We start from the raw sequence: 12321 nt of genomic DNA, 5'->3' as shown, positions 1-12321 counted from the left end.
ATCAGTGGAGGTCGTTGAGTTTTATAGGCCATTAGTAGCTTTTACACAATTACTTATCTCAAGGTTTGGGAAGTCTTAGAAAAATGAAAAGCTTGCCTGGACCATTTTTGTAACGTAGTATTTAAAAAAATATGGAGATAATTTACATATTACTGATTTTAAACCACTCAGTTAAAAGTAAGCAACAATTGTTCACTTAGTTGAGTGTTCAGAATAAAAGCCTAGTGGGGAAGTCAAGTCCCTTAGTGGACTGAGACGCTGGTCTGAAGGTTGTCCTGTCACTCATCACAGGCTTATCTTCGTATTTGACAATGTTGTTACTATGGACTGAAGATCGTTCTGTAACCAGGAGCGCAAACGAAAAGGAAGAACTTAGCATGAGTTTCACTTTTCCCGTTTAACTTAGGTTAATTTCCTTTTTTGGTTCTTTTTTTTTTTTTTTTTTCCTTCGGAGCTGGGGACCAAACCCAGGGCCTTGCATTAATTTCCTTTTTTAAATCAGTCTTTATTTATGTATCGCTTGTGTCTGTGCGTATGTATGCCATTGTGTGGGTCACTGTAGAAGCCACAGAGGAGGGCATTGAGTTCTCTGGTGCTGGAGTTATAGCAGTTGTGAGCTACCTGATGTGGGTGCTGGGAACTGGATTTGGGTCTCTGGGAAAGCAGCGGATGCTCGCTAGCCCCCGTTTAGCATAGATCTTAAAATATACCCTTTGGCGGTTTGATTTACATATACAGTGTATCCTGATTCTCTCCATCCCAGCTTTCCCTCTCACGTTCCCTGGTCCCACCATTCCCAGCCTGCACCTCCTCTTCCCATCTTGGTTACAGTTTCAGAGGGGCCATGCCTGGGCTGGTCTAGAACCTATGAACTTCAGTGATCCTTCAGTTTCACCCTTCAAAGTACCTGGAGCTACAGGTGTTCACCTCCCAGTCTCCAGCGCTGCCTCTCGATGTTTTTAACGTTTCTTTCTCCCCTTCCAAATAGCTCTGGGATTTGAATCAAAAAGAATGCCGAAATACCATGTTCGGTCACACGAACTCAGTCACCCACTGCAGGTTCTCACCAGACGATGAGCTCTTGGCGAGTTGCTCAGCCGACGGGACTTTAAAGGTAAGCTTTTGAGCAGAGCCAGAGGGCTTCAACTTTGGAGAAGCCCTTATGGTTTGGGGTGAGTAGGAGTTTCTGTCGGTGTGAATAGTGTTCCAAAGCCGTGATACAAACGTGAGATAAACAGCCTATACAGAGGGAAGAGTCATTTATTTCTGTTTGCAGCCTCAGAGATTCTAATCGGACCCTGTGTCTGTGTCTGTGCCGAGGCAAGTGTCTTGTGGCAAGGAGCGTGTGGTGAAAGAAATTGCTTACCTAATGGTGTCTTGGATGCAAAGCAGGAGATAAGAAGGAACTGGGTCCCACTATTCCCTTCAAGGGTTACCTGTTAATGGCCTAACTTGGCTTCTCTAGGCCCTTATCCTTGAGGCTCTAAAACACTGGTTCTCAACTTGTGGGTCATGGCCCTGGTGGCAAACCTCTGTCTTCAAAAATACAAGAGGAACAAAACTGCAGTTGAGAAGAAGCAAGGAAATAGTTTTATGGTTGGGGGTCACCATAACATGAAGAACTGAATTAAAGGGTCATAGTATTGGGAAGGTTGAGAACCATTGCCCTAAAACCTACTGTGCCTGTGCCACAGACCCGGAAGCACACCTTCGGTTCCTAAGCCCTTTGCAGAGTTCCGAGATCTAAACCGTGGCAGCATTTTATATGTTTGTCATACTGTTCATTTTGAATGCTTTATAACTAGAGTTTAAATTCTTAACTTTAAGCACATATTACGTCTTAAACATGTACTCATCTTGTGTTTTTAGAACTGTAGTCAAGAGGCAGGTTAACTGTGCTTCTGGCTTTCCTGAAGGGTGTAAAACCCGGTCTTGTTTTTAGTTTAGTCTTATAGAAGAGTCTGGGGAACGTCACAGTGGCGGGAAAGGGGGCGTGCTTGGTGTTTTATCTGTCACCTTTGGGGTCTTCTCAAACAGTTTCATTTCTCCTGTGTTTTCTTTTTCTGGAATATTTGGTTTTAGATTTTTATTTTTTCCCTTGCCTTTCATCATTTTCCCTTTCTGGAAGTTTCTTTCACTCCATTTCCTGGTATTTTAAACACAACAGTATTTTAAAACTTTGTTCTCAGATTTTTCAGTACCTGTGTTTAGAATTAGATTTTTTTTTTAAATATTACACTGCTGTTTCATGACTATATTTTTTTCTTTTTGCCAATATGAATACATTTTTAGTTTCTGCATACCTTTTAGAAATCTGTCTTCAGTATCAAATCCCTTGCTATCTGCTCCTGGGTGGCAGTGTAACACCGGGAAGCTGGTGTGGGATTGTGTCTCCTCTTTCTATATCTGAAAACAATGTTTTGTGCATGAGAATGAGAGTGGCGGTGTCGTGGTGTGCATGTGGAGACAGAGGACAATGCCCAGGGGTCAGGAGCCAGGTCTCCCCCCTGAGCTGTCTGCAGGCTTGGCTTTCATGCTTTGAGGGTGAACTCCTGTGGTAATCTTTTGTGTTAATCAGGTTGAGTGTTCTGAGAGAGTTGTTTCACTTTCTGGTTGTCCTGAGAAGAGTCACTGGGACATACCGTGCTATCTAGGCAGAGACGGCAGATGGAATGTGTGCTTTATCCGAATGTCCTCATTTCCTCAGTACTGACCCTGCCCTAACTGGGGTAAGCGTAGTGTCTGGCATATAGACCCTTCACTCTTAGGTTTATGTCCTTCTTGGACTGAAGAGGGAGAAGGGGGTCTCAGTGGATCTTTAAAAAGCCCTTCTGATTTAGCCTCTCTTTCTAGAAGGAACCGGCCTGCACTTTCTGAGCCACTTAGATTCCTGCTATGAGTTCGTTTGGCTGATACCCCACTGCGGGCTCAGGATTCAGGTTTTAGGAGCCCGCCTACCTTTCTTCTTTCCAGCCTTTACCACACTTTTGTTATCCCTTCACCATTTTCTTTATCTTGTGGGTTGTGGCTAAAGAAAAAGAAAAAAATCCTTTTACTGTTGTTTTACATGGGTTTGGGAAAGGGCATTCAGGTGAATGTATTTTTACCTAAGTAAATAAAGCTAAGCTTTATTTCTTTTAGTAACTTTCTATACATCTGTGCTTAAAACTCTACACAATCTGTATTTTCACTTATAAGATTTTAAAGATTGTGCATTTGACATTCACTATGTGTTAGATACTATACTAGGCTTTTAACCCTATCCTAGGGTTTTAAATACTGGAAGAGAAAAGTGTGCTCCGTAGTCTGGTTATTGAGAGTAAAGTTAGGGAGGTGGTAAGTGGATAAACAGAATGACAAAATTATGTGCAAGATTGATTTCTCTTCTTTTTATTTTAAAGATTTTATTTTTAAATGCGTATGTGTAACGTTGTGTATGACTGACCATGCTTGTGGATTGCCAGTTGTTACAAACCAAAGGCAATGTTTCCTCCTCCTTCTGACACTCAGAATCAGTAGTTCAGCAGTGAGGGCTTCGCCCCTTGAGCCTCTTCTCCATCTATGGCTGGCCGATGCCAGGTTCCCTTTCCTAAGTTACACTGTTTGTGTGTCTGTTTGTTTGTCTGTCTGTGTGTGTCATTTTTTGCGTGTGAGCGTGTACATGCTCAGCATGAGTATGGAGCCCCAGGACAGCTTGCAGGAGTTGGTTCTCTGCTTCCTTCTACCGTGGTGGATTCCAGAGACTTTGTGCTTTTTCCTGCCGAGCCGTCTCATTAGCCCGCCGGGCCCACTCAGGTTTCAGTACAGTGGGTGTGAGTATGTGAGAGAGCATAGCCCTAGCTTGCCCAGTAGATGGCGCTTTGCTGCCTTTCTTCCTATCTTCTAGCCGGTGCATCCTTTCCACACCCTCAGCTGTGGTGTTGTCTGGGCCTTGGACGAATGGTATGAATGTCTTTCTTGTTTAGGACATCACTGTTCCCAGCGTGTTGTCAGCCATGGGTCTCTGCATTCACCGTCATTTCATGGTGACTGTGTAGACACTTTGATTACCAGTCTTCAGCTGATGGACTCAGGCTTGTTCTGTTTACTAGCCAGTGGCGTGGCCACTGCACAGTCCTGAGCTAAGAAATGTTTGTGTCATGTTGGTCACTAGCAGTGGGGGGCACAGGCATCACTCCACTCAGGGATGGTGTTGATGGTGGCTTTCCCACAGAGCTATTAAGCCAGTGTCACTGGCTCTTTGCACAGAGACATGTGGAAAGCAGAGGTCCTGCAAAATGATGCTAGATAACAGAGCGTCAAGGTCAGAGCCTTGTAAGGCTTTTACCGTCTGAGAGAATAAGAGCTGTAAAATTATTTATGCCCCAAAGGCTCTGGGATTTTCTAAGCTTGTTGTAGGATATCATGTAGATAAGCATGCGGTTTTTTTTGGACCTCAGAGAGAAATGATCTTAAAGCGTTTTATTTAAAGATTGTTACTTAAAGCACACAAGGACTTAGGGTGCACAGGGACCCTGGGTACAGTGCAGTGACCTCCTCAGAATGCAGTGGTGTGTGAAACTTTATCGTTGCTTGCTAGGGGCTCAGTCAGGTGCAGAGGCACATCCAGGGTTGGTGGGTGTAGTGAAATTAGATTGTGTCAGCTTGCTTTTAGTTCCTAAACCTGAGTTTGTCCTACTAACAGTATGATCTCCCATTGATTCTGAATGTTAGGACCAAAGAGTCCGATTCTTGGTTGTTTCTTTTTAAAACTTGGAAATTACTTTAGTGTGTGTGTGTGTGTGTGTGTGTGTGTGTGTGTGTGTGTTTCATGACATGTTTGGAGGTCAGAGGACAAGTTGGCCAGTTTACTCTAGCCCTTCATCATGTGGGTCCTAGAGATTGAATGCAGGCCACCAGCATCTGGCTTTTACCCACCGCTGACCACTGACCCATTGTGCCTGCCTTCTTTCTGTATCAGAGAAGGCTAGCCATGCTAGTTCCTGTTGTCTCTTTTATTTTACACAGTGTAGACACAGTTGTCCCAAGGGGAACGTGTTAGGGTTTGGCAGCTTTTTTTGGAGTGTGTTGGGGGTATCATGTTCCAGGGCATGGCAGCCAGAACACTGCTCCAGGTCTGAGAGAGTGAGGGCACATCTTTTCAGGGCTGTTCCAGAGTAAGGCTTAGAGGATTTCGTATCCCATTTCTCAGAGCTGGTTAGTTCTGAAGCACTGCATAGCCTCAGCTGTCACAGCGGAAGCCATGTTCCTCCCAGTGTAGCTTTCAGTATAGTTTCTCCTTTAGGGGTCTCATTATCACTGGATGCCCAGCAGGCACCCGGCCCAGCACAGTTTCCTGCTGTGCTTGAGGGAGATGTGAAGTGCGTCCCCTGCTTGTCCCAGCAGAGGGCAGCAGCAGACAGCGGTGAGTCCCTCCCACGCCCGTCCTTACTGTCCACACAAATCTTTAGCCTCTTCCACACGCCGCAAGGCCCAGTTCACTGTTTTTTCTTTTGTTTTTTTTTTTTTTTTTCCCTCTTTCTTTCTTTTGAGATGAGCTCTCAGGTAGCCCAGGCTGGCTTCAAACACCTGATCCTCCTGCCTCAGCTGAAAAGTACTAGCATTATAATGTGTCAAACTGTGCAGGTCACTTAACTTTTTATTTAATTTTACTGACTGTGGGGTTTTGTTTGCTTGTTTTTTGCAAAATGGAAGCTTTCTTTCTTCCTCACTTCCTTCCCTCCTTCCCCTCCCTCCCTCTCTCCCTCCCTCCCTTTCTTTTTTTCTTATTCACTTTACATCCACACCACAGTCCCCTTTCTCTTCTCCTCTCAGTTCCACGCTTGCAAATTTCTCCCTCCATTGCTCCCTCCCCTTCTCCTCAGAGAAGAGGGAGCTCCCCTTGGGTACCGCCTCTCCCTCAGACATTGAGTCCCAGCAGGACTAGGCACCTCCTCTCTCACTGAGGCCCAACCTCAGGCAGTGCAGGTAGAGGAAGGGGATCCAGTGGCAGGGAACAGAGACTGAGCCCCCGATGTGCTTGTTAGGGACCCACACGAAGACCAAGCCGTGCACTTGCTACAAGTGCGTAGGGGACCTAGGTTTCATTCCTGCAGGAAGCTGGATTTCTTAATTTAAAAACTAATCAAAAAGTCAGACCTACGAAGAACATCCGTTAGGTGGAGCGTGTTTACATGGCCTTTAATCTAGTTGGAATTCTAGAGGCGTATGTTGGGAGTAAAGCAATTTTAGTTTTTTTTTTTTTAAACAGCTTTGGGATGTGAGATCAGCAAACGAGAAGAAAAGCATTAATGTGAAGCGCTTCTTCCTGAGTTCAGAAGACCCTCCAGAGGACGTGGAGGTGATCGTGAAATGTTGCTCCTGGTCTGCAGACGGCGACAGAATAATAGTGGCAGCAAAAAACAAAGTCCTCGTAAGTCCTGCCATCTTAACCCACCCCGAAGACGCAAAGTTTCAACCTCTGTTACGTTTTTTCTCTTCTCGTCCAGCTCTGTGATGTGGAGCGGGCCTCCTAACTGCTCTCTGGGGGATGTGGGAGGCCTTGTGAGAAAGGTCACGGTCACACTAGTCAGAAAGACTTTGTACTTTCCCGAGGCACACGGTGTGAAACAGCATAGTAAAGTTGCACACCACAGAAGCAGACTGGCATGCCACGTCCAGTGTTCCTCCAGGTTATGATTTTCAACTTCTTATCTTATGTGCATGGGTGCTCTGGCTACATAGATGTCTGTGCTGCAGATCTGATGCCTGTGGAAGCCAGAAGAGGGCACTGGATAGATGCCCTGGAACTGTACTTACAGACGCTTGTGCTTGTGAGCTGTCATGAGTGTGTGCTTGGAGTCGAACCCCAGTCCTCCGGAAGAGCAGCCATCGCTTTTCACTGCTGAGACGTGTTTCTGACCCCTCCCCCAAGTTCATTTAAAAGAGAATACTTTCTTCATCACGTACACAAGTTTAAAATAGGTTAATAGGTTTAAAATTGGTGATTTTCACATTACCTTTAAAGTTGTTTTTAATTATGTGTATGGGTTGCGTCTGTGTGGGTGCACACGTGAGTGAGTGGAGAGACAGAGGCATGGGCTCCCCTGAAGCTGGAGTCACAGTGACTGGGATCCTGCGCTGGGAAACGACTTCTGTCCTTCTGAAGGGCGTGTGCTCTTAACTGCCGGGCCATCTCTTGCCCTCTCAGAATATATTTTTTAAATCCCATTGACAATTTGGTGGCTCTTATGAGAGAAGTACTCCTTAAGAACTGAATGAAACAGTGAGGTTTTCATAAAGTAAATGAAGACAGAATAGTAAATGGTAGGTCTCACGCTGTCTTCATGGTCTGAGTACTCATCGACATGTGTAATTTAAAATGATGTTGTGGTCTAACAGGGAAGCTGGGCTCAGAGAGACACAATGGTTTGTCCAAAGCTGGATTGCGAGAACCAAATCCTGTAGTTCATGGACATTCTGTCCTAATTCTCGTTTTAAAAGGCACGACACATAGGTATCATAAGTCAGTGGTACCATCATATTTATATATAAAGTCATCGAGGGACTGGGTATGGGTTTGTTTACTGATTTAGTAATTGCGAACCTGGCTTTTTGGTTACTTGCGGACTTAGGCCCCTCTAGCAGGAAACTAAGAAGAAAAGCATGTCCTTTTGTTTTAAGTATGTTAAAGTCTGTAAAAATAGAATACAAACAGTTGAATTTGTAAAAATTTGAAGATTCAACACTTGATTTTTGTTGCGATAAAAATATATAATGTAAAGTTTGCCATTTTGAACTGTTTTTTGCTTTTTCGGATAACTAGGCTGTGAATTTAGGGTCTTGTAAGATATAGGCAAGCACTTTACCATTGAGCTACAACCTCAGCTCTTTTTCATTTTTACTTTGAGATAGCATCTTGCTCATTTGCTTAGGCCAGCCTTGAACACACTAGTGTAGCCTAGGCCTGCCTCAAACTTGCAGTCTCTTGCTCCAGAAGCCTCCTTAGTAGCCGGAATTAAAGATGTTCCCAGTTTTTAAATGCACACCATTGGCTTTATAACCATAGTCGTAATACAACGCAGCCGTTACCATTGCATGCATCTTCCCTCCCTCTGTTCCTTCCTCCCCGCTTCTCTCCTTCCCTCTCTCCGTCCCTCCATCCAGCTATCCTGCCTTGCCTTTCTTTTCTTGAGAGGGTCTCTGTATAGCCCTGGCTGTCCTGGAACTTGTTCTGTAGATCAGACTGGCTTCAAACTAGCGATCCCCCTGCCTCTGCCTCCTGAGTGCTGGGTAAAGGCATGTGCCACCACAACCCGGCTACCACTGTATGTTTTTAAAAAATGTCATCACTCACAGAGAAACTCCATTACCACTAATAATTCTCCGTTCTCTGTCCCCGCCCAGGTGACTAATAGCATGATGCTCTGGAAATTGTACAAGTGCTGTTATATAATGCTGGTCTATTTATGCTTGACTCACTTCACTGAGCATACTGTTTTAACTTGAGTTATAGAATATATCAGAACTAGACAGTCTTGCTCTCTCTCTCTGTTTCTGCCCCCCCACCCCCGGTATGTGTGTATGTGAGTAGTCACTACATTTGAAAAGCACCTTCCTCTGTGCAGGCTGCCGGCTTTCCCCACCTCTTGGCTATTGTGAAGGACGCTGTGGTGAACTTGTGTCATGGTTTTGAGGAGGGGTGACTTTCCCACAGTGGCTGGCACCATTTTACCTTTGTACTAGCAGGAGTATGAGGTTGTCAGTGTCTCCGCATCCCCGATAGCACTGGCTGCTATTTTTCCATTTAAAATTTTATTTATTTTTCATTAAAATTTTATAGCCTTTGAAGTAGGTGTGAGGCGGTGGCTTCATTTACATTTTCCAGATTACCCTCTCCTCCTCCCTGGCTAGTGCTGGGAATGGAACCCAGTGCTAGGCACACACTCTACCACTAAGGTAAACCTCCAACCCCAGGGGAAGATCATTTTAAAGCACTCAGAAGATCTATTCTATGGAAAAGGAAAAGAATACATATTGTATAAAACACCTTGTTTTAAAACCCTATAGACAGATTCCTAAGTAGCCTGCTGAATTAGAGACCTTAGGATCCCCTTACCCTATAGAGGATCCTGTGTAGCCTGCTGAGGTAGTGACTTTGGGACCCCTCATCCGTGTGTGGCCCACTCTTGTCTGCTCTTCTTTCTCTGCTTCTCAGGCTCTCTCTGTCCTCCTCCTGTCCTCGGTCATTTTCTCTGTTGTCATTCCCCAACTGGGATGGTTTTCTGTTTCACGTTTGCCAGTTCTTTCCCCCAACACTCTTAAGAACAACCTTCCCCAGGAAGCATTTAAATATGACTTCCTGTGCTTGGTTTCCGGCCTTCCCTGCTGTGCTGCTGAGCCTGTGTGTGTCCCTGCGCTGTGCACTCACTAAACCTCATCGTAGCTCCCACTGGAGGCCCTTGTTCTCGCCCTGAAGACTGTCTCTGCCACAGTCCTAAATAAGTAGACCGAATCAACTTACCGTATGTGCGTATGAAGCATATACACTCTTACTGTTTGCCAAAACCGTTGAAAGAACATACTCCGTATGTGATAATCTTTGAAGAATTGAAGTGAAGGCTGTTTTACTAAAAATTAGCTGTTTATGGTTAATTCTAGTGGAGTAGTTTGGCCGCCCTGGAGAGAACTGGAACTGACTCAGCTGATTTCGTTTCGGCGGGGCTTTGCTGTGTATTGTTTTGAGCATCTTTGCTCATGAGTATGCGTTTTCTCTCTTGAATCAGTAGCGGCAGGGAGAAGAACTGTTCTGCCTGTTAACTTGACTGGCCCATTCGTGCATGCACAAAGGTTGTGCTTTCTTCAGGCCAGCTCATCCTCTACAGAATTTTCCTCTACAGAAGATAGCTTTCAAGATGAGCTATATTTTAAAACGATGCCTAGGGTGTCCCTGCATCTTATTTATGGCTGTCAGCATCCATGCGGCCGTCAGTTAACCTCAGGATTTCAGGACTCGTAGTTTATATTTGAGATAGGGGAGCATCTATTTAAAAATAAGTTCAGATTCAGCCAGGTATAATTTACGATGCTTTGATTTTCATAGATATCTCTTTATTTCGACAGCTTCTTGATGTTCATACTAGTGGCCTGCTGGCCGAGATCCACACAGGTCATCACAGCACCATCCAGTACTGTGACTTCTCCCCCTACGACCATTTGGCAGTGATTGCCCTGTCTCAGTACTGTGTGGAGGTGAGTAGTTGAATGTATTCAGTGCCATCTGGGTCCCCAGGGATCCAAGGGTGACAAGAGTGGCCGCCTTTCTCGGAAAATTGTGTTCCCTCATAGCCTGATAACATGAAGCTTGGGGTAGCCAATTATATGACTAGCTTTGTTATTTTAATGTGAGCGAAGACGTGATTGTACAGTGATGGGAGGACTGAGGAAACTGTGGAATGATCATTGGTTTCTGAGGCATTTCTTTTCACTTTAACCCCCCCTCCTCTGTGTGTGTGTGTGTGTGTGTGTGTATGTGTGTGTCTGTGTGTTTGCATGTGTGTGTCTGTGTGTGTCTGTGTGTGTGTCTGTCTGTCCACTTTCACCCCTAATTGTTGGGATAACAGGCACACACAGCCATGCTTGGTCTTTTATATGGGTGTTGAGCATTTGAGCCCAGGTCCCCATGCTTATGAGAAAATGCTCTTACCCACTGAGCCCCTTCCCTTGTCCCCTCCACCCAATGTTTTAAAATTAGCATATAAAGTAATAGCTATGTACTGTATGAAATAATACAATTTGTTAATTTTCATGCATACACTTTGATCACTCTTAAACAGTATAGACATGTGATACCTCATAAGCGGTATAGATACAAGCTGCCCTCTTGCATGTGTGTGTGTTTTTTTTTGGTGTAGATGTGTGTGTGGTATATACATCTGACAGAGTGAACATGCAGAGACCTGAGGGCATCTTCCTCCATCCCCTGCCTCCTTACTGCTCTGAGACAATCTCACACTGACCAGAAGCTCACTGTTTTGACTACGCTGGCTGGTCAGGGGTCTCTGGGTCTGCCTGTGTCTCCCACTTGGTGCTGGGGTTACACACATCTGGCTTCCTTTAGATAGTTTGAGTAGGGTAAGATGAAGTCCCGTGTCTGATTTGTTAGGGTCGCGTTGTCGTTACCAAGTACAGATCACACAGTGCTTAGGAATGACTTGCTTATGTTGCAGTCTTGCACTTCCTGTCATTTCTAAGCTCCTTGCCCTCTGTCGTCCTTAGGAAGCTCCAGGAACATTGAATGTCTTCCTTCCTGAAATGTAAGGGCTTTGCCTCGCGAGCTCAAAGTCACAACTGAGAGAGAACAAGCTAAAGGCAGGCAGGAGCAGGGGTTCTTGAGGTTCTTCAGTTGTGGGATAACCTTAACTTCTGTCTTCATTGCTGCATTTCCCAGTTTGGACTCTAGAGTTAAGGCAGGCTTTCATGACATCTTTTTGTAACCGGACCTCAGCAAGCGAAAACCACTGGGCATGTGACAGGAGTGTATTTGTTTTGCCCATGCTGATTCTGAAATCATAAAGCAGGTCTGTAATTCAGAGCGCAAGGAGAGGAACTGGCACATACGGGACTTCATTAGGCTGGGATATATTTGATGGATGGACAGCAGAACGCAGGACAAATGCTGCCAGGACGGTGGCCGTCTCCGACAGGTTGTCGTAAGCTTGGGGTGAAAGGGAACTGTGTACATGCTACACTTCGTGTGCTCATTTTCGTGGGTTTGGCAGCAGCTCAGAGGAAGGTTGGTGACAGTGTTAGAGATAATCCGTATGTGGATATGCATGCTTCCTGTGATTTTTAGATCGACTGTGCACAACTCTAGAATCAAGGCTTTAAAGTAATTGTTCTCAGCAGAATCTCACTGTCGTTTCCCTTTCCTCCTCGTGTTTCTGTCTCAGAGGCAGCATCTTGTTGCTTATGTAACCAGGTCTCTGTATACATGCATGAGTGTACATCTACAGCCGTCTGTGTGTTCACGTATGTATACATGTGCACACATACATTCACAGCTGTCTGTATGTTCATGTATGTATGCATGCACACGCATACATCCACAGCCGTCTGTATATTCACGTACGTATACATGTGCACACATACATCTACAGCCGTTTGTATGTTCACGTATTTATTTTCTTCCCTTCTTTTTTTTTTTTTTTTTTTTCCGTTTGAGACAGGCTCTTATGTAGCCCAGGCTAGGCTCACATTCACTATGTAGCCAAGGATGACTCAGAGCTTCTGATCCTTCTGCCACCAACCAAACCACACCCCCAGACTTTGTAATTAAAAAAA

At 44.9% G+C, this 12321-nt stretch overlaps 1 protein-coding gene across 1 annotated transcript in view; it reads left to right on the top strand.

Annotated features, from left to right (window-relative positions):
* Apaf1 (apoptotic peptidase activating factor 1) overlaps positions 1-12321 on the top strand; it is an 86950-nt gene that overhangs the window by 47167 nt on the left and 27462 nt on the right. The window contains exons 16-18 of the mRNA XM_032911402.1: positions 989-1114; positions 6251-6412; positions 10102-10230. Of these exons, the coding sequence (XP_032767293.1) occupies positions 989-1114; positions 6251-6412; positions 10102-10230 (417 nt within the window). The remainder of the gene's footprint in view (positions 1-988; positions 1115-6250; positions 6413-10101; positions 10231-12321) is intronic.

Source organism: Rattus rattus, chromosome 1 (assembly GCF_011064425.1).
Source record: "Rattus rattus isolate New Zealand chromosome 1, Rrattus_CSIRO_v1, whole genome shotgun sequence".
Taxonomy (NCBI): domain Eukaryota; kingdom Metazoa; phylum Chordata; class Mammalia; order Rodentia; family Muridae; genus Rattus; species Rattus rattus.
The sequence above is the reverse complement of the archived record's forward strand: the minus strand, read 5'-3'. Positions and strand labels throughout refer to the sequence as shown.